General features: G+C 44.4%; 1 protein-coding gene across 1 annotated transcript in view; it reads left to right on the top strand.

Annotated features, from left to right (window-relative positions):
- Positions 1-15,769, top strand: part of MEIOC (meiosis specific with coiled-coil domain) — an 837,366-nt gene extending 821,597 nt beyond the window's left edge. The window contains exon 7 of the mRNA XM_069632830.1: positions 14,933-15,769. Coding sequence (XP_069488931.1) covers positions 14,933-15,159 — 227 coding nt within the window. The 3' untranslated portion in view covers positions 15,160-15,769. The remainder of the gene's footprint in view (positions 1-14,932) is intronic.
- Positions 15,770-22,822: the final 7,053 nt, after the last annotated feature.

Below are 22,822 nucleotides of genomic sequence, written 5' to 3'. Positions count from 1 at the left end.
TATGCACTTTGGGAATATCTGCGTCCACTCTTGTAAACAAACCACTTAAAGTTAAAGAACTAATTAAGAGTTATGATTGGTGTACAAACAATGCATTTGTGAACACTTCAAGGGTGTATTTTCAAGCGTGTTCCTTTTGGAAATTGTATCCAGTTTTAGAGGAATATTTAGTAAAATATCCAAGTAAGATCATACGTAATCATCCCATGAGATTCAGAGCCAATGTCATGTTGACCAATGAAATTCTGAACATAAGAAATAAGAACAGTGATGATGTTAAATGGTGTAGGTTCTGTAAAGTTGCAGGAGAAGTTGAATCGCTGCAACATCTGCTTTTAGTGTGTCCAGTTCTTCTCCCTCAGAGAATCTTATACTTCTCACAGTTTGTTCAATCAACTCATTTTGTTAATAGAGAACTTTTATGGTACCAAATGCTACATGGCAATAGAATGGCATTAAAGATTAGATTAACATCGTTTTTGAAGAATATATGTGATTTATCCTGAGGAGGAATCAGAGATTCTCTAAAATATAAGGTGGAGGGATATAAAATCATTATTGGCTAAATGGAGCAGTAATATCGAATGTGGCGGTATAGCAATTAAGACGGTTCCTCTGAAAATTCGATAGAAGTTAAGACGTGGATGCACACCAATCCATCAAGTGCAGTCTGAGGCACATTAAACAAGCACCTGATTGGGTAACTCACAGCAGAACCAACACAGGTGGCATTGAGGAAGACTGGAGTCCGGGATAGATGTGCAATATGAAGAGGCTGTAAAAATTGTAGTGTACAAGGAGTGCACAGCATATGACTAAGTAGAGTCATATTAGGTGGGCTGGCAGTTACACAGGGCTTTCCCTGATGAATTTCCATGCATTGTGTTATTAGATGGAATTAATGGAAAGAAACATGTTGGATGTTTGATGAAGTATGAGTATAAATGGTTTGAGAGTTGTGATGTTGGAAAGAGAGTAGTATGGAGTGAAATATACACATTTTTTTAAGACTATTGCTATTTGTGAAAGTAGCCCTGTGTTGGACACCACCATATTGTTTTTTTACATTGTCCTTCTAAGCAGTTATAAAATTGAGATTTGAAGTTTTGCAATTTAAAAAAAGTTTTTTGTAATAAAATAAATAAAATATTTGTACTTTTCTATATATTACGTCTTGGTATTTGTTTAAGAAAGATGTATTGCCTCCTTTGTAGGTTAGTGAGAGTGTCCTAAGCTAGTATAGAAACTGGCTCATGATTGACATTTTACCACTGGAGCTCTTGTTGTTTAGAGAGATAGATTTGGGATTAGTTCCTGTGGTTATAAAATTACCCCTTGGCTCTCTTGTTTATTGTGAAATGGCTCCCTTTGCACAATCACTGACGGCTTGCATCTTTCTTTACAATTTATTGAGTAGTCTCTTCTTTAATCTAGATTGGTATGTTGCTGATAATTTGAAATTGTCTTAGATTGAGTACAATAGCTCATTTTAGAATGTGATTGGACTCTACGGGTATGATTACTTTTTTATATTAACTAGCTGTTCCCGGCATAACATATGACATTCTAGCATATCGGGTCAACATCGGTCGGTAATTCATAGGGTCACTTCTGTCCCCCTTCTTAAATATCAGAATTACCACTGATTGTTTCCAGGAAGGGGGAGTAGGTCCCTGTGACTAATTAATGATCATTGAAAAGGCTAAATGTATCAGATAGAATGAGTGGTATGCGCGGTATAAGACCAGTATCTAAGTACGATCGATCACACAGGCCTCTATGATGTGTCTTTATAGACGCGTAATTGTCAACCTTGTTCGATTGCAGAGTCACTGTGATGACATAAGATCGCGTAGTAGCATAATTACAGCACCTACTTTCAGTTTTAGCTAGTAAGCATTTGTCCTACAGCATTTTGCTTTTTAGAGAGTGAAACATTGAGGCGGTAATTAACTGTTTATTGACAGTGGAACCGCTGTGCACTCCCGGGATGCATTGCTACTCCTGTCAACCAACGCTCCGTGAGTCAGAGCTATTCTCTCGTCAGGAAACCTTGTTCTTCCCTTACCTATTCTCTCCCTCTCCCTAGGATTCCCGCCATAGCCGTAATTAGAATGCCATGCGCGACACTTTTTCGAGCCACGCTGGACGGTGCTCTGCTTTCCAGTCCGGCTCATGTTTTCCCTCGAGCTCCGCTCGCCGATTACAGCAACGAGGGGATAGACATTGCTTGCGTATGTACGTTTATAGCCTATGGCAATACGGGCTACAGTGGTGGTGACTTCGATTCACATAACCTTCTCTTCCCTTTCTTGTTATAATTTTCGGTATACGGACTCTCCAGCTTCCTACTGTTCCCGAAACCTACCGCGAGTTACACACACCGCCATTGTTCTCTCGGGCAAAGTCAAGACACGAGTACAGGCATACTTGGGCTATATCAAGGCACTTATCTGACCAACAGTTCTTTCTCTTATAAAACATATAACTTCTTATTACGGCAGTAACAGCACCACAAGTTAAGAACACAGCATATAAGGAATTTGGATACTAGTCTTGTGCGACATTCCTATGAGGGTACTGAAGCTCTATCTTTCTTCTCCAAACCTTACCCTGTTCTACCTCTCCTCCTTACATTAACCAGTATTCCTTTTTTCTTCTCAATCTGTGTTAGACCTCGTATCTTTGAAATTCGATTGGACTTACACCCAGCTCATCACGACCACAAGAACAGCACCACACCCCGGAGCTGACCAGGTTTTCTTCCCCAGAGGGTTTCCCTGGAACGCCCCTTTTCTTCTGGCCATTTAAGCCGTGAAAGGGAAGGGGGTGCTACAGGTGGGCTTCTCATATTCATCTCGTCTACAGCTTCAGGACAGGTCAGTGGTTTTTACTCTATTGGTGTTTGCAATGTTTAGTAAACAAAGTTCATAACGGTTATTACAGATAGCAATGCCAAAAGGTCCTAAGATACATTCAAACACCTATAGAGGATCTTCCATTGGTATGGATCAGGCACATCAGCAACAATTGATTGCGGCTGTACAATCCTTGACAGCTGAAGTACAGTCCCTTAAATAAGAAAATGCTGTTCTGCGACAACATGTAGGAAGGGCTCCCAGTTCTGAACTCCCTCCAGGACCGCTTCCTAGTGGTCGGTTTGATGGAAATCCCGACAAGCTAAAGGAATTCCTAGAATCATGTACTGTGCAGTTTGCATTTAAGTCGGCTTTCTTTCATAGTGATCGTGATAAAGTGGGCCATATGATTGCCCATCTTACCGGCCGAGCCCTGGCTTGGGCTACACCATTAGTTACAACAAATAATCCCCTTTTGGATTCGAACCCAGTACCTACCCAGGAAATTACTGTGTCTGCCCAGGGTTAATTGTTGGATTTCAGACAAGGTTCCCTAGACTTTACTGACATATATCACCAGATTTAAACAAGTAGCCGCAGGCAGGGCTTGGGCAGACAAAGCACTTATCACATTGTTTAGGCGTGGGTTGAATGAGGAACTAAAGGATGAAGTCTCGCGTGTACCTCGTCCCCCCAATTTAGCTAAGCTCATCGCTCAAGTCATGCAGATGGACTACAGAATACAAGAAAGACATTGTGAACGAAGAAAGCCTAGGGGTTTGCGTAATCCTCTGAACTATACTGCAATGATTCCCAGAACCCAGGTGACCGACGAACCTATGCAGATCGGTACTACCCGGGTTCCATTATCTCTGGAGAACACACCCGACTCCGAACACAGGGGTTGTGTATGTACTGCGGCGCTAAGGACCATGCAGTTTTGAACTGCCCAGTAGCACCTACCAGAAGACAGGGAAACGCCTGCACCCTATCTTCAGGGGAACCACAGTTAGGGAATCATAGAGTAGTTCCCCAAATACCCACATGTCATCTCACGTCAGATATCCCTGAATCTCCCATGGTGGTTCTCAAGATATCATTGTCCTTGGACTTTCTTGGCCCTATTGAGGTTCCTGCTTTGGTAGACAGCGGGGCTGCTGGCAACTTCATCGACCACTGGGCAGCAGACCGCGGTATACCCCGTTCCACTAAATCGTTTTCCATCCTTGCGGAGTCTGTGGACGGTAAACCGTTGGTTTCTGGCCCGATTAGTGAACAGACAAAACCCTTGCACATGACAATCGCTTCCCATGATGAGGTTTTGACATTGGACATCATTCGTACAGCTCATTATCAAGTTCTCCTAGGGTTGCCCTGGCTTCAAGTCCATAATCCCTTTATCAACTGGACTGCAGGAACTTTTTTCTTGGGGTCTGAGCACTGCCTTTCTCGTTGTCATTCTAGCGGGGCTATAAGCTTTCACCGTGCTTCCGCTCATATGGTACCTGAACCAAAGACTGCTGTCCTTAACCAAATTCAGGAGATTCCAGAGTCTTGTTGAACATTCCAGAGGGTATTCCCTAATGCTGAATACGCTGAACTTCCACCGCAACGCAGGGACGATTGTACCATCGAATTGGTCCCGGATGCACCTATTCCTTTCGGACGCATGTAAGTTCTGTCCTCTGGAGAAAAAGGGGTCCTTAAGGAATGTGTCAGAAAAAACCTACATAATGGTTTAATAGCTGAATCTACCTCACCTGCTGGTGCTTCCATGTTTTTTGTATCCAAGAAGGATACATCAGAACTCAGGCCATGTATAGATTACTGTGGACTGAACAAAATCACGGTACCTGACTGTTACCCGATGCCCTTAATTGCGGACATCCTAGAGGCAGTTAAGGGAGCTAGAATCTTTACAAAACTGGATCTGCTTGGAGCCTACCATCTCATCCGAATTAGATCACGGGATGAATGGAAGGCGGCTTTTCGCACACCCTTCGGGCATTACGAGTATCGCGCGATGTCCGTTGGGTTAGCAAACGCACTGGCCGTCTTCCAGCATTTTATGGACCAAATTTTTCCCAACATTCTGCTACATATGGTTATAGTATATCTTACAGATATCCTCGTCTTCTCCTCTTCACTGGCTGAACACGTCCGACACGTTAGGAAGGTGTTACAGCGGTTGCTAGACAACAACTTGTTCTGCAAGCTGGATAAGTGTGTATTCCATCAAGAGATGGTTGCTTACTTGGGTTACATCCTATCTGCTGAAGGCGTTTCCATGGATCCTCGTAAGGTCTCAGCCATCGTGGAGTGGAACCCCCCATCCTGCATCAGAGATCTCCAACGGTTTTTGGGGTTCGCCAACTTTTATCAGCACTTTATCCCCAACTTCTCGGAGGTGATTCTGCCTCTCACTGCTCTCCTTAAGAAAGGGATCCACTTCCGTTGGTCCCACAATACTCAGAAGTACTTTGATGTCATAAAGGAACATTTCATTACAGGTCCAATCCTGCTTCCCCCCCCCCCCCCGACCAGACGAAGAGGTTCATTGTAGAGTCTGATGCTTCCCATCACGACTTAGGCCAGTGGTCTTCAAACTTTTTTGGCCTGGGCCCCCCCCCCCCCCCCTGAGCAAAGTTTGGGCAGGCCGGGCCCCCCCCCGCCCCAAAAGTGCCAGATGGACAGTATGTAGAAATCACTATGAACTTTTGCTTGCCGTCACCCCACCTTACTCCCAGTACAGACCCTGGGCTCTCCCCACCCTAATCCCACCACTATCCCAGTGCTGCCGCCCATCCTGCTCCCACCACAGTCCCATAACACAAGCATACACACATCCATACACATTTAAATAAAAAATAAATCGCCATAAACATACCTCGCGTGGTTGCTAAAATGCCCCGCTCCAGGTTGCTCTGCCCGTATGTGCGAGGAGGCGCAGGAGCACCCCCTCGCATAGACATACATACATGCAGTGCCCCAGCCAGCATTTCCAATGAGCTATGTAAGGCTGGTCAATCAAAACACCCCCAGCGTTGCATGGCTTAGTGATCATGTGCGGCTGGGGAAATAAACTGTCAAAGGCAAACAGAGTTTCCCTTTGACAGTTCAGCCAGCCCAGTAGCACTCCCTCGGCTGAAAAAAGCAGCTGAGGGAGTGCTCAGTGTTTCACTGGGCTGGCTCCTCGGCTTCTCCATAATGGGTGAGGTGTCCAGTGGATGGACGCCCCCTCATCCATTCTGGATGAGCCGGCAGGCTTGGACTGGCCTATAGGGCAATAGGGAGATGACTGTACCAAAAATGCAAAATGCTAGTGTAGGCCAGTAAAAATGAGCCACTTTTTTGGCCAATGTGGGCCAGTTTGAGGAGTTACTTCACTATAGAGGTAGTAGTTTTGACTATTGTTGCTGAATAAATATTCTTTAACTATCACCGTTTGTTTACATTTGAACAAAAAACAACCCCTTGGGTACTATTCAAACAGTCTGTGACTAAACACTGAATATCCATTTGCAACTGCTGGCCATTTTTTCATTGGTGCCTAAGACCGTTTTATGGCCCAGTCTGACCATGTGAGCTGCCCCTTTCCATTTCCTCCAATCTAATCTAAAAAAAAAATCTGTTTTTTTTGTTTACATGTTATGCTGGGCTCTGGCGCCCCCCCACAGTTTGAAGACCTCTGCCTTAGGCGCTTTTCGCCTTCAGGAAAACGAGCAAGGAGTGGAATGCCCAGTTGCCTACCTGTCTAAAACACTCTCTCCCTCCAAACTCAACTACACAGTCCTCGAGAAAGAGTTGCTAGCCATCAAACGTGCCTTCGAGGAATGGAGACACCTGCTACTGGGCGCTGGCCACACCATCCCGGACGGATCACCACAACCTCCGAGCCCTACAGTATGCACAGACCAGGAACAGTAGACAAGCCCGTTGGGCACATTTCTTTTCACCCTATGAAATCGTATTCACCTTTATTCCAGGTAGAGTGAATCTTAAAGTTGATGCCTTGTCTCGGAAAGATTCACCATTTTCATCACCTTCCCGGTCCAAACCTCTCGTCCCCAGAGCATGATTTGTACATGTGGTTACGAACTTCTTACAGTCTGCCATCAAGGCCACCTTACGTCTACAAAGGTATACACCCGGCGCCCTAACAACCATGGGACTCACACTTGTACAAGGTTGTGCTTACCTGGACAAGAAACTTTTCATTCCTATAGCCGAACTGCGGAAGTCTGTTTTGCTCTTATGTCATGATGCACGACTGGCAGGTTACAGGGGGATAGCTAACACAACTGACCTGAACCAGCGTCATTTTTGGTGGCTGGGTCTGTCTAAGGACGTACATGATTACTTGTCATCCTGTTCTGTTTGCCTGCAGGCTAAGACCCCTCGCTGTCAACCGCTGGGTCTTCTCACAAAGGTGCCGGTTCCTGTTCGCCCATGGCAGATGAATTCAACCTACTTTATCGTAAACCTACCGGTTTCCGAAGGCTGCACCACTGTGATGGTGACAATCGATTATTTCACCAAGTTGGCTCATTTCGTTCCCTTGCAAAAATTACCTACCGCAGCACAGATGGCGAGTGTTTTTATCACTCGTATATTCTCCTTACATAGTCTTCCAGAAACCATTATTTTGGATCGAGGGTTGCAGTATAGTTCCAGATATTGGCGCCAGGTCTGCAAACTTCTCAACATCTCCCGTGTCCTGAGTTGGAGCTTCCAACCTCAAACCAATGGGCAGACCGAGCGTCTGAATCAGACACTTGAGGGGTATCTCCATTTTACATATCCGCTTCTCAAGAAAATTGGACAGAATTGTTGCCAGTGGCAGAGTTTGCCTATAATAATACCTGCCATGCCTCCCTGGGTTCCAGCCCTTTCCATTGCACCTATGGTTTCCACCCTACCAGTTTCCTGGTGGGACTGTCATCTATTTCTGCATTTCCAGACGTGCATAGCCTTCTCCTGGATATCCGGAATAGTCATCGTGCTGCTCGCTCCTCTCTTTTGGATGCCCAGGAACGCGCTAAGCATTCTGCTGATAGGCGCAGAACTCCTGCTCCGGTTTTTGCTCCAGGTGACAAAGTGTGGTTGGCTTCGCGTTTTCTTCCCGTCATTTGGTTCCTTCAAAACTTTCTCCCCCATTTCTTTGGTCCTTTTCTTGTTCTTCAGCGACTGGGTGCTGCTGCCTGCCATCTCCATCTGCCTCCTTCCTGGTCCAGGATTCTTCCGGTGTTCCACGTTTCCCAGCTCAAGAAGGTGGTGGTGGATCAGTTTGCTCGGCGTGTTGGTTCACGCCCTCCCCCGGTTTCTACTGCAACAGGTCCTGAGTTTGAAGTTGCTAGGATATGCAATTCCCGGTATTATCGTGACCGTCTCTAATACCTTGTGGATTGGTGGGGCTACACCCCCACCGAACGCTCGTGGGAGCCTGCCTCTGCGGTTCATGCGCCGCGATTGGTCCGTTGTTTCCATCAGTGCCATCCTGGGAAGCCGTGTACGTCTGCCCTTTGGAGCGGGCATACTGTTACATCCCTCAGGAGGCCATGGTCTCTGTGGCACCGTTGTTCCCGTGCCCGCATTACTTCAATTTTTCCCTCCAAGATGGCGGTGGTTATTGCATTTCGCTCACCAGGGCTCCGCCCCCGCTGACAAGATCTGTTTATCAACTCTTCCGGACAACGCACGGATGCGTTGCTATTCCTGTCAACCAATGCTCTGTGAGTTTGTTTCTAGGATAAGAGCTATTCTCTCGTCAGGAAAATTTGTTCTTCTCTTACCTATTCTCTCCCATTCCCTAGGATTTTCTCAGACCTTGCCTCAGCCTCGCCCACTCTTATGCGGTGTTCCGCAAGGCTCATGCATCTCACCCACCCTCTACAACATTTTCACTCAACCCCTGTTCCTCATCCTCGACTCCCTGGGCATCTCGTACACAAACTACGCTGATGATACCCGATCCTCCTCACCCTAACAGGAGACTATGATACAGATTCAAAAACTCTTAACTACATCTATAACACAATTCAAGCATGGATGGCAGCCAATGACCTATGCCTCAACTCGGACAAAACTGAACTTCTCATAGTTGGCTCTAAAGAGACACTCAAGAACCTTCACTCCCAATTCAGTCACTTTACAATTGACAGCATAGAAATCGCAGTGGCAAACTCAGTAAAGACACTAGGGGCCTCATCACGAGTTGGGCTGTAGCCCTTAAATACGGTGGTAACGGTATTACCGCCGCATTTAAGGGCTGGCCCTATCACGAGTTGGGCGCTAAATCAGCTGTTTTACCTCCAGCACTTTTCTGGAGGTGAAAATCCCTGTTTTCGGTGGTATTACAGCCGGCTGTATTAGCCCGCAATATTAGCACCGAAAATTCCCCATTGGATCCAATGGACCCAATCAGGAATGGGGATTTACCGTTAAGGCCCAATCCGTGATCCGGTGGAAATACCACCTGGCCAGTCGGTGCTAGGGCTATTACAGTCAGCGGTATTACAGACGGGAATATGGCCCAACTCATGATGAGGCCCTAGGTGTCTATCTAGACTCAAATCTAACAATGACCAGGCAAGTGAATGCCATCGCCTCAACAGCAGCCTATCATGCCAAACTGCTCACAGCAGCCAGAACCTTTCTATCGAAGGATAATTGCATCACAATTGCCAGAGCCATAACAGGGTCAAAACTTGACTACTGTAATGCTCTGTTCCTGGGCACCTCTTCCAAGAACATATCTAAACTTCAAACCATACAAGACAGCGCTCTCAGAGCAGCCACTGGAATACCCAAGAAAGAGCATGTCACTGAAGCTAAAAAACAGGCACAATGGCTCCCAGTAAGAGAAAGAGTTGTATTTAAAGCACTTGCCATCACCCACAAGTGCATCCATCTCACTGCTCCACCTTATCTCTCTGATAGGATTCACCTCACTAGATCCACCAGATCAACCAGAACCCCATACACAAACATGCTTACGACCCCCAGAGTCAAGAGAGCCAGAGCAGGTGGAGCCAGTTTCTCGTACCTAGCAGCACTACATTGGAATGCCCTACCACCACCCCTGCGAGCAGAAGTCTCTCCCGGAGCATTTGAAAAGCGATGAAAACCATGCTCTTCAACTAAACCTAGCTTATACCCTACTCTCGCCTGGAACGCTTCAACGTGCCCTAAACTGAATTTATATCTGAATGATTGTATAACGAATTCTCAATGCACCCCTAACCCCATTCCCCACGCTCCGTTACCTGATTACTTTAAATCTGCTTCCATGACATGTATGTAACCTTTATGTAACTAATACTGCCACAAGTAACAGTGCCACAATGCCTTTGGGCTGTATGTGCGCTATACAAATGTAAAAAATAAATTCCTGCTGTAGCCGTAACTACACCGCCATACGCAACACTTTTCGAGCCTCACTGGACGGTGCTCTGCCTTCCAGTCCGGCTCATTTTTTCCCTCAAGCTCTGCTCGCTGATTACAGCAACAAGGGAATGGACATTGCTTGGGTTTGTACGTTTAGAGCCTCTGATAATACGGGCTCCAGGGTTGGTGACTTTGATTCACATAACCTTCTCTCCCCTTTCTTGTTATAACTAACGGTATACAGACTCTCGCAGCTTCCTACTGTTCCCGAAACCTCCCGCGAGCACACACCGCCATTCATCTCTCACCATAGTCAAAACTCGAGTACAGGTATACTTGGGCTATATTAAGGCACTTACCTGACCAACAGTTCTTTCTCTTATAAAAACATCTTCCTTCTTATTACGGCAGTCACAGCACCACAAGTTAAGAACACAGCATATAAGGAATTAGGATACTAGTCTTCTGCGACATTCCTATGAGGGTACTGAAGCTCATCTTTCTTCTCCAATCCTTACCCTATTCTACCTCTCCTACTTACATTAACCAGTATTCCTTTTTTCTTCTCAATCTGTGTTAGACCTCGTATCCCTGAAATTCGATTGGACTTACATACACCCAGCTCTTCACGACCACAAGACCGGCACCACACCCCGAGAGCCAGAGTGCCGCAGGGTGCCGACACCTGTGGGGTGCCAGTCATTCCCCACCCCATTTCCGACAAAGGAAAGGCAGGAGACAATTGCGTGACAGACAGACAGGAGGCAATGGCTCCCACAGGCAGGCAGATGTTGTTCCCCATGCCACAGCGGAAGATGGAACACGCCAGCACTTACCGGGAGACGGCTCCTCAGGGATCCACACAGGGCTCAGGAAGGAACTAGGTATGCTCCCAAAGAGGTGGCACCCTCCTGGCTCACGTTGAATGGGAGCTCACGGCACACACCAAGCATCCTGGCATCTGGGACATGCTGACTTGTTGGGAGCGGGCCTAAACATTACCAGGAAGAGAAGGGTACAGGTGGCCTACTATTGGTTAGGAACGACCAGCAGGACACAGGGAAGGGTGGATACAAGGGGAGGAAATGCCTAATCCTATCAGACAGAGGGAGGGAGCTATAAAAGGATGGAAAACGAAATAGTGGTTGTTTTTGTTGTTAGAGCAGAAAGAGCGTGAGGAACATCTGGGCCTATTGAAGGAAAACGGCCAGAAAGCGGAAAAACCCAACAAGAAGATAATTCCAAGGGTACAGGACTAGTGGAAACATGTGGGTTACAATTAAGTAATTGTACCTGTCCTGAAACCTAGCCATAATAAACTACCCTCGGAACCCAGACTCCGGATGGAGTGGTCATTCCTGGCACAAAGTCTTACAGAAAGGATATTATCCGGGTTTTCGCTGGAAGGGGATCTACTCTGGTGGAGGTCAGAGAATAATCTGATAAGCGAGCCCCTTACATCCAGTTCCCCGCGCCATGATAGTGACAATGAAAATGGGAGAATCATATGATGAGCGGAGCCCCATACATCCAGTTCCCCACACCATGACAGTGATGAAAGATTCATCACTGGAAGGTTGGGGCGTCCACATTGTGGGTACATACAACCCACGTTCTATAGACGGCCCATGACAGGAAAAGACATATAAATTACCCCGAACTGAAGGCCAGAGTCCTAGCCTTAAAGTTATTCCTCCCTCAGTTGCAGAGGGCAGTATTACTCATTCTGACAGACAGTACAATGCCAATGTTTTACTCATCAAGTGGGGGGTGGGGGTAGATCCTTGATTTTGTGCTTGTTAGCAGTAGAAATCTGGGAGTGGGCAAAAGCATAGGTGATGTGTCTCTGAGCAGCTTCCAGGCCAAACCAATACACAGGCAGATAGGCTCAGAGCGAGTTCTTATGAGTGGGAGATTTCTCCAGTGATTGTTCAAAAACTGTTTAGTCTTTGGGTTCCGAACCTTTTTGCCACAAGGTACAATTCCAAACGCCACATATGTGCTTCATGGGCGAGAATTCAGCAGGGGTCAGAAGGCCTTGTCATATCTGGGACCGTACTGTTGTGTTAGCAGATTTAACGCATAAATCCTTTGAGACAATGGGCCTCATTATGAGTCCGGCGGTAGCCGTGCCGGAAAAAACGGCTGGCTGCTGCCAGACCGGTAATACCATTCCGCCTCTGTGATTGCCGGAATCACCGGGGCATTGCAACCCCGGGGACCCAGTAATTCTGGAGGCGGAATTCTGTAAATCCCCATTCACATGGAGTCCCAGAGGACTCCATGGGGATGGGGACCACGGAAACACCAGTTCCGTCTATGACAGAGCCAGTGTTTCCATGTCTGCCTGCAGGCGGGTGGTGTTAATACCGCCAGGTCAGACTTGGAATCATCCGGTCCGGAAACAACAGTGGCAGCGGATTCACTGCCACCGTTGTTTCCAGACCGGCTGACTTGTAATGAGGCCCAATGACTTCTATAGATATTAACATGGTCACTTTGAAAACAGTATTATTGGCGGCACTAAATTTGGCTAGAGGAATCAGCGAGATTCAAGCCCTAGTGCCATCAGAACCTTTATACAAATGTTCACAGGAATAAAGTAGTCTTGCATACCCATCCAACCTTTTTGCCAAAAGTAGTATCTGAGTGTCACATAAATCAGTAAGTAGTTTACCAGCATTCTTCGCTCATCCTCAATCACAGTCTGATAGGTGACATTTTAAGAATGAGGGATTTCAGGTATCCTGAAGCTCTGTTTGTAATTCGCCTGGAAAGCAAGTTTTCAAAGCGTCTATTGCTAGATGGATGGTTTCCTGCATTTCGGAAGCATATAAAGTCCAGGGAAAAATCCACTGGAAAGTATTCATGCACATTTCGTCAGAGCAGAAACTTAGCCAGGACTACAGAGCATTTGTTATAGATGGACATACAATTAAAGTTAATAAGGAGGTAAAAACACTAGGCTTTTACCTCGATTCTAGCCTTACACTAGCAGAACAAGGGAACGCTATGGCTTCATCAACAGCCTGTACTTGCAAGCTGATTAGATCAGCTAAACCATACATATCCACAATCAGTTGCACCACTTTGGCAAGAGCACTTGTGCTGTCCAAACTGGATTACTGCAACACTCTCTACTTGGGAGCTAATAAATACATTAAGAAAATCCAAATATTGCAAAATAATGCCCTTAGAGCAGCCCTAGGAATGCCCAATAGAGAACATATATCAACGATAAGAAGACAATCTAATTGGCTTTCTACTATTGACAAAATCAAACTTAAAACTGTTTCCCTAACATTTAAATGAATCAACAATTTAGCCCCTAGCTACCTGACAGAGAGGTTCAAAAGAAGAGTCACAACCAGACCCATCAGAGCAGCCTATACAAACTGCGTATCAGTTCCCCCTTTTAACATGACTACAATCGGAGGGAACAGCTACACCATTAAAGCAGCCCAACTGTGGAATTCCCTCCCACCTACACTAAGGACTGTTCAATCCAACCCACACTTTCGATTAAACATCATCAAGTGGCTTAAAGAAAATGATCTGTAGCTCCAGTATTACCAGCTACTTCTAGTACCTGACCTTGTAACCTAGATTGGACCCTGCGCTTCAGCTGTGGATCCATACAGATAACTGAATATGTATTACATGCTGTATTGTTGTACTTCCTTGTAGCCCTGTAGCTCGGTGACTATGTAACCTTGTAACTGTGTGTGTAAGCTTAAAGTAGTCTTGTTTTCGCGCCCTGATACCTTCGGGTCTGGCGCACGCTACAAATAAATAAACAAAAGCGACAGCAGCAGCTTTTCAACGTTGTGTGTCATGGGAAAATATCAGTAAAGCTACTAAATGGGAATCTCCATCAGCTTTCTGTCGTCATTACTGTTCTGGATGGCAGTTTAAGGTTGGATTCTGCCTTCGGCCAGGCGGTCCCCAATAATATATTTGCTTAAGTAACTTTATCATTTTCCTCCACCCTAAGGGGACTATTGTGTTGGAATAACCCATACAATATGGAGGAGAGGGGACAGGACATATGAGTAAGAACAAGTTACTCACTGTTGTCACTACTGTACTCTCACCTTTCCTCCAAACACCCACTAACCCCCTTATATAAATTAATGTAGTTAGGACTGTCGCGCCCGACACGCTACTAAGGAGGAACTGAGGTGGGACTGAGGTGTGGCGCCAAAGGCCGGGGTTAGTGTGTGCGATCACGCCCACTGTCGTGCCTGAATGCGACCAAATGGAACTTTAAAGGAATCTACATATTTTGCAGTGCAAAAGGATCCAGTCTGCATGTGGGGACGCTGATACAGCATGGAGGAAAGGGGTCGATGGATATGGACTAGGAGTACAGTAGTCACTAGGGTGAGTAACTTGTTCTTACCACAGTGCTTGTTCAGTGTAGGATTGATGATATAGGATGAGACAGGACAGGATGCTTAGATGTCCATCTTGTGAAGTTTCAGAATTCCTAATGAAGTGGTAAGACACATCTTGCGTAGGGCCTTGAAATAGAGAGTAGTTTGCTTAAAATCATGCATTGTTTCAATAGGAGATGATCAGCATGGGATGCACAGACCTGACACAAATGAACACAGTCAGGCACTAGACACAATGATATAACTTCTATGAAGCAAATGATTCTGTAATACATGTTTGTGTTTTTCCAGATGTATTTGCACTTGCTTCATCTATAAAAGAGATGTCAGTAGCCACACGGAAAGCGCGCACGGCCCTTTGGTGTGCACTTCAAATGACTTTACCAAAGACTGCACATTCAGTTGGGCCTATGGATATGGACAGGGTTCTACAAGAGATGGTAAATTCTGAGGAGAAAACATATGAAAGCATAAACTGCAGCACCAGTAACCAAAGATGTGAAGCAAACAAGAATTAATTCTGTCATAGACAATGATGGTTGTATTTTGTAGCTGTATCAAGATGGACTGACTATATATTTTTTAATTATCTTGGGAATCTTAGTATGTTAATTTTTTCTTCCAAATGTATGTCTATTTATAATATTAATGAAGAATGATAAACTTCTCTGAGCAATCCTCAATTCAAGAAGTATTTTCATGAAATGTTGATTAGCCATAAAACACATTTTTATGGCCATGAAGATTACTTGTTTCTATAGATCATTAATAACTTTATTTTTAAAAAAACAATGTTTTACTTCAACTGATACTGCAGTGAATCTGAATGCAGGTAAGAAATTCTGGATTACACATTCCTCTCTATTAATTAACTGAGTAGCAAGGATTTCAAATAATGAACCAAAAGACCAGTAATTTGACTCTTGGGAACGAAGAGTCCAGCTTTTATTGTGATACAAATACATTTTGTGGGGAAACTGGATAGTGCCAGGAAACAATTGGAATACAAATTACAATCTCTGATTTAGCCAGTGTTCATGTATACATTTAATTATTTAAATAATTGCCATATTTATGAATATGAAATCTTACAACATAAATATATGGACAAAAACATGTTTCTCTTTAATTAATGATAGACACACAATTTCAATAACCATGCTAGTTAAAGAATATTAGAACCCGTTTAAATTGCCTTTATTTCTTTTACCAAATAGTTTACTCCTGTCCTTTGACATCTATCAATTTTTAAAGTATTTAAATTAAATCAAACTATTAATGTCCATGAATAATCTTAGACATTGTTGCAGTACTACAGAAATAATGATTTCTTACAAATGTGTTGTTCTTGTAACTGGTCTTTCTCTTTTAAGGATACAGTTATTTGATATAATTTTACAAACGTTGCTAGGATGGTTTAGTTGGAAATTTGTTTATATACATTTTATGATGTTTGGTCTTATTGGTTCACCTGCTGTATTTTTTATTTATTTCTGAACAGAATTTTAGGTTCTTTGTTTAAAATCTCTCATCTTGTATTGAATATGAATAATTTATTCCTCATTGTGAAATGTTGCTATTATGTGACTCAGGAGATCTTGGGGTTTTAATAGTCTAGCATAGAGTTACCCTATAATGTGCAGATAAAATTTATTGAAGTACACTTTGCTAGATAACTTGATGTTTTAATGTTGTCTTTTCTTCCGCGATCTAGAAGTCTGGAATGCAAAATTTCAATCACACCATACAAATTTTGTTTACATGATGATAGGAAGAAACTGATTGAGAATGCAGAAAATTCTGTGGTAAAACTGTTTTGATCATTGATTAACACACAAACAGCCAGAATTAATTACATGGGCTGGGCAGCATGAATCCTTCAGAATGACACTCTGCAGTCACTGCACAAAGCAACTTGTTAGTTTGACGTAAAGCGTGTTGATTGTTTATGAACGAGTAATACTTATGCAATGGACTAAATGTAGTAATGGATATAAAAAGAAATAAACTCATGTATGTTAAGAAAAATACAATTTGACATTTATTGTGTCCATAATATTCACATATTGATTTGCAATGTATTATCCTTGGTAGCATTACGTATAAGGGTCTTTAAGAAGACAATCGCAAAAAAACAGAAAGAGGGTTATCTCAGAGTCCTGTGCAGAGATAATCAGTCTGCCAGGAGTCTTGGTAAGAGTTTTTCTTGATCCTGAATGAAGTTCAAATGATCTGCGCCTGTAGGCTTTTTGTGATGAAAAAAATCAATAGCTTTATCATCCAACCTATTTTTTGTGATCATTTCCTTTTCCATCCATATTGCTAGCTTTAGGATAGTACTAATTTTTCCTACTGAAATTGACACAAGTGACTATGGTTGAAGACAACATAATGGCTACTGTTGATCTCAAAACTCTCAATACTTTTATCCTGCATAAAAGTGAACTACAAGCTGTTTGTGAATCATTCACCAATACTGTGTTACTACTTCCAAAGTTTCTCTTGCTTCAGTTGGTGCATCTTACATTGTATAATTGCATAAGTACATAAGAACACCTTTAAATTGGAATGACTTCACAGCAATGTTGGGGCCAATGTAGCGCCCTCATAAATAAACTTCTTATTGGTGGTCTTTCAAAAAGAACATGTCTATTGAGGGACGTTTACGAGTTTGACCTGGCTACGGTAGATAGATGACATCTTTATGGTGCCCTCGGGGGGGGGGGGGGAAGCCTCTCTGAAGATGATTGGAATTCTGTAGATTCACGATTGTCAATCGAATGACACTTAGAAAACAAACGGATGTGACCTTTGACCACATTGATGAACAGGTAAGGTGTGTACTAGGTGCTACAGAACACCATCAGGTCACTGTAGCCTTGTGTGGTCTTCTAGCCACCATCCTGCCTTAATGAAAAAGCTGTTGCCTTATTTTCAATTATGACGAATAAAATGTATCACCTCAAACTAAGGCCAATTGACTTTAGATCTCAATCATGCAACCTAGATTCACAGAGTCTTGTTATAAAAAGGCAACCAACACTGAGGCGACCTCCGAGTTGTGTCAGACAACCGCCATTGCTATAAACACAGTCTGCTTCTGTTCCAAATAACCTTCTGTAAATCTAGATTGTAGGTTTGAGAGATCTAAAGTTCTTCAAAGGGATCATATGCAGATAAAATTCTTGCTGAAATCCCTCCCTGCCAATATTTGCTTATCAAAGGGACAGTCATATGAGAAAACCTTTTGTATAATTACCTGATTTGCAAGAATTAAAAAAAGCATTGTGAGTACCAAGAAAATGGGCGTGTTCAGATGTTTGCATTTTATTACTGTCACATTGTTGTTGACTCCATTAGTTGTCACCTTATGACCAAATAGACCATAACTCACTTAGACCATAACATATACCATAACTCACTTATTCCTTCTGGATTCACCTCTATTTACCTCTGACATCAAATAGTTCCAAGTATTTTTCATACTTTGTATTGTTATTTCTTAAATAAAATATCCTCTCTATTATGTCCACCCAACCAATATTGTGTCATGCTTCAAACTTTGTCACTTTCTCTCCAGTTGACAACTTAAATACCTACCAGTCATAGAGGCTATACAAATTGGCACACAGTGTCATACTCACATTTACCTGCCCACTACAACCTCCTAATACTGCAATTCTTCTCCCTAAACCCTGCTGCATGCTTTTCTCAGGCTTTGACTGTAACCATCTCAATATATTTATCCAGAATGTAGTCCACTCTGGGAAATCCAAAATGTAATTTGCGGTTTCCCTTGCTTTGACATTTAGCGTGCCATATATCTTTTTGCATCTGCATCCATGTATCCACATTTTCTGAAATTAGATAAAATCCATGTATGTATTCACCTAAAGCACTTAACTCATCCTTCATTCATGTTTCCTCAATATCTCGCCCATGTCTTACCTCCCCCATATTTACATTTTCTCCTTGGAGTGTTCTTTGAGTTAAGCACGCTATACATTCATCATGAGGAGGAGATATACAAGCATGACTTTTCCAACCACTTCCTCTTTCACCTCCTCCCCTGTTCTTCCTATGAAACATTCTCCCACAAGTTTTTCAGGTGTCCCAAACTCCTGCCCTTAAGCCCTCAAATGCTTTTCACTTCCTTTCTATAAATAACTTGGATTTGCTTTATTTCACAATCGTGCAGTCTCTCATTGTCTCCTAAACAATCTTAGTTGATTCTCAATTCCTCCAAAGTGCACCATCTGTAGTAGACTTTGATGTCCTTCTCCTTTTCTGAATACTATTCCATATTTCTGCATTATTCTTAAGTGTAATATTTTTTAGTAGACACCATGTCCTACAGTTCAAACCATTCCTCATATTTTGACCCAATCAGCTGCCTCAAATAACAGATCACTGCTACCCAACAGTAGCTCTGGTGGTGCTAGTGCCAGGGCTATTTGGGGAGTTTCCCTGCAGATTAGAAAGAACTCATTCTTCAGCATTGGCTATTTCATGCATTCACATGCTCATGAATATTCCCTGTTGTCTGGCTGGGCATCCTCAGTAATAATAGAGCAGTTTTGCTTCATACTTAAAAACTGCTTGGTACTTGTATAGCCTATTGCGGTCACTTTGGGTCATACTGCCCCAGCCAATGCCAGTCGTCCTCCTTAGCTCGACCCCTGGTGGCCATCTTTAGATTTTTACAGCACGTTTACGTGATGGGAGTCCTTGTTGTTTTGCTCGCTGAAATTATGACTTTTTCTTCTACTTTTGAGAAAATGTTCAAACTTTTTTCTTCATCAGAGAAAGTGTTATTAATTCTTTTCAGGAAAACGAAGGGTCAATGGCTTCGTTCCCTGTGTTATAGGAGGCCTTTAAGTGCGTGATCCTGGGGAGTGTGAATTGCCAAGGAAGCAGGAATCTTGAAGCCTATTTATGCCGAACTGGCCGCTAGCGAGGCTAACTTGAGAGGTCTGGAGGCTGCAGATGGGTTTCTTGATGACCCGAGACAGGTACAGTTTCACGCTGAGCTTGGACAGTTCAGGAAGATGGAGCCGAGGGAAGTAAAGTTTTTACACCGCTGTGTGACGGTGTGTCAGTATGGTGAGGCGCAGTGCCCTGGTAGATTGAAGGCGCGTGCCATTCAGGTGGGAAGCCCTGGCCCGATATCTCTGCCATTCAGTCTCCGGCCGGGACCCTACTGCATACGGAAAAGGATGTTGCTGTGGCTCTGGTAGACTATTACAGTGCACAGCATTAAGTCTCATCTAGTCAGTCCACAATGGAGGCCTACTTAGATCAGGTAGCGTTGTATTGGTTAACGCAAAAGGAGTGGGACAGGTTTTGTGCCAGGTTACTATACAAGAGATACATGAAGCCATTAGGGCACTCCCCTCCGGGAAAGCGCCAGGGTGGACTCTCAGCTGACTTTTATAAGGCATATGCAGTGGTTCTGGTATCACACCTGCTGAATGTGTTTTTGGATTCGCCGGCAGGCGTATGCCGGCCCTTGCTAAGGCACTCGACAAGGCTGGTCACTGACTGAGCCTCCCCACTACAGCCACCCAGCACCAGAGCAGGTGCTCTTGGGCGCGCTCGCCGTTCCCCGTGGAGCTGCTACCGCCTCCTTTACCTGGCCTGGAGGCCAAGGTAAGCCTGCACTGCATAACCACAGTGCCTCGTAGCCTCCGTCAGAAGCGCTGCATCCGATGCCCAAATAGGCTTATTAGGATTGTCCTATGATAAATTTCAATTGTAACGCCCTACTAGATGCAACTGTGTGAAATTCCCCTGAATTTGACCATATTTTGTCTCACAACATCAGTAAGCCCTTTGTTGTGCTCTTCTTAAGATGGCCGCCGTAACAGGGCTCCCTCAGACCATCTTCTGCCTGTAGGCAGCTTCACCGTGAGACACCCTGATTGGATGCCTCCTCCTTCATCCTTGTTTTGGATTCACCGGCAGGCGAACGCCGGCCCTCGCTAAGGCACTCGACAAGGCTGGTCACTGACTGAGCGCTACCGGCGCCAGGCGACGTCTCCATGCGCAATTTGTTGCTGCACTCAGCCCTTCCTAGTGCCACCCTGCCCGCAACGTGTCTACACAAGGTAACCACTACCACCTCCCTTCACCTGAACATACTCTTTGACATTATACTTGCGTTCTGGCTTCTATTCACATACTGCTCCCTCGCCGCCTGATGATCAAGGACCCTACACTATTTGTCTATCGATTCACCGCATCACTGCTACTATGTGCCGTGATTTGCCAGCTTGCCGTGTATTAGCATTGTCTATATTGCGGTACGTGAACAACCATCTCTAGCCACAATGTGCCCCCTAGCCTATTAAGCTTAAATTCAAACTTAGCCTCAGTGTGCCCTGTACTATTAAGCCTGTAGAGTAGTCCCTGCTGACCTCAGCCTGCTGTACTGTGCATTGTTTACCATGATGTGTCCGTCAATTGGACCTAGCCTCAGTGCATCTCACATCTTTTAGATTACAGAACTGTTCCACCTGAGTCAACGGTATCTGTGCCAACTGACCCTTATGCAGTCCCATTGCATTTTAGGCTACTGCTCACTCTATTCATGTGCTGCTTATTGATTTTTTTGAGCCAAGTGTTCCCACGTGCAGTCCCATTGCTTTTTAGTTCCATTTGAGTCTACTGTATCTGTGCCAACTGACACTTATGCAGTCCCATCACATTTTAGGCTACTGCTCACTCTATTTATGTGCTGCTTATTGATTTTTTGAGCCAAGTGTTCCCATGTGGAGTCCCATTGCTTTTTAGTTCCATTTGAGTCTATTGCATCTGTGCCAACTGACCCTTCTGCAGTCCCATCGCATTTTTGTCTATTGCTCACTTTGGAACCATGTGCTTCCCCATTGTATCTTAGTCACTCATGACCACTGCTGACCTAGGTGCTGCCCATTACACCTGAAGCATTTGTTCCCACCCATACCTGTCGCACCTAACTGCTCTAGGCTGACCTACATAGCACTATTACAGCTTGACTTGCCCACCCCACCACGACTACTCCACAAGATGCAAACCTTACGAGTCACACTAGCCCTTCTTACACTAACAGCATTTAGTGCTAACCTAGTTTACAAACTCAGGATCGCTCCAGGCCCTGCCATTGAGCACACCACCCTTTAACTCTGGGCCCTCGCTCCTATCATGATACCGACACAACCCCAACCACTAACAAGCTACAATGACCAACTTGATGAACACCTACAGCCTTGCTCAATCAAGTCCAAACCATGCAACACTTCATCCAGAAATGCTAGACTCCGAGCTAGGCTTGCTAAAATATATGAACCTCTCGCTAGAACACTGACCACGTCCAACCGTAGCAAGCCTACACCTAATAGGAGTACTGAAAAACCTCACAACCCTAACTTCAAAACTCAGAACGTGCACACGCACACCCCTGCCATGACCTGAGGAAAGATACACACACCTCCATCCACCACCCCCCACCTGAAAGGTGCTCTAATTAACGCCAGATCTATGATTGCTCATGCCATTGAGATTGCTGATCTCATTCTTACCGAAAACCTCGACTTCTTGGCCATCACGGAATCCTGCTTTCATGCCGCTGCAGGACCTGCCATCATGTTAGCGATCCCTAATGGTTACACCATCCTAAGATCAGACAGAAGCGAAGCCTGTGTGGGAGGCATAGCCCTTATTGTCAAATCCTACCTATCTACCAGGATTGTCCCAGCTAATGACACTAAATCCTGCGAAAGCCTAACAGCCAAATTAGCTATCAACAACTCCCAAACCCTCACCATCCACTTGATTTATAGACCCCCCAGGCCCTATCGGAACCTTTGAGGAGGACATTTCCACCACTCTATCCCATAGCCTAAAAACCTCATCACAGGTCATCCTCCTAGGGGACATGAACCTGGGCTTCAATGACCAAAACGACCCATCCGCAAGCAAAGTGGTTAACCTACTCTCTGAACTAGGTTTCACACAAAGAGTACTTCACCCTACCCATAACAAAGGTAGAATACTTGATTGGGTGGACAGACCACCACCTTATAACATTTGCTCTAGATATGGACAGACCCGCCCCTATCTTAGCCCAACCAGCTCAGTCCATCCCGACAAGGAACAAGAGAAACATCACCCCAGACAACCTACACTCAATTCACTACCAGA

Source organism: Ambystoma mexicanum, chromosome 13 (genome assembly GCF_040938575.1).
Source record: "Ambystoma mexicanum isolate Mex_15411 chromosome 13, UKY_AmexF1_1, whole genome shotgun sequence".
NCBI lineage: Eukaryota > Metazoa > Chordata > Amphibia > Caudata > Ambystomatidae > Ambystoma > Ambystoma mexicanum.
This window is presented reverse-complemented; position numbering and strand designations above follow the sequence as displayed.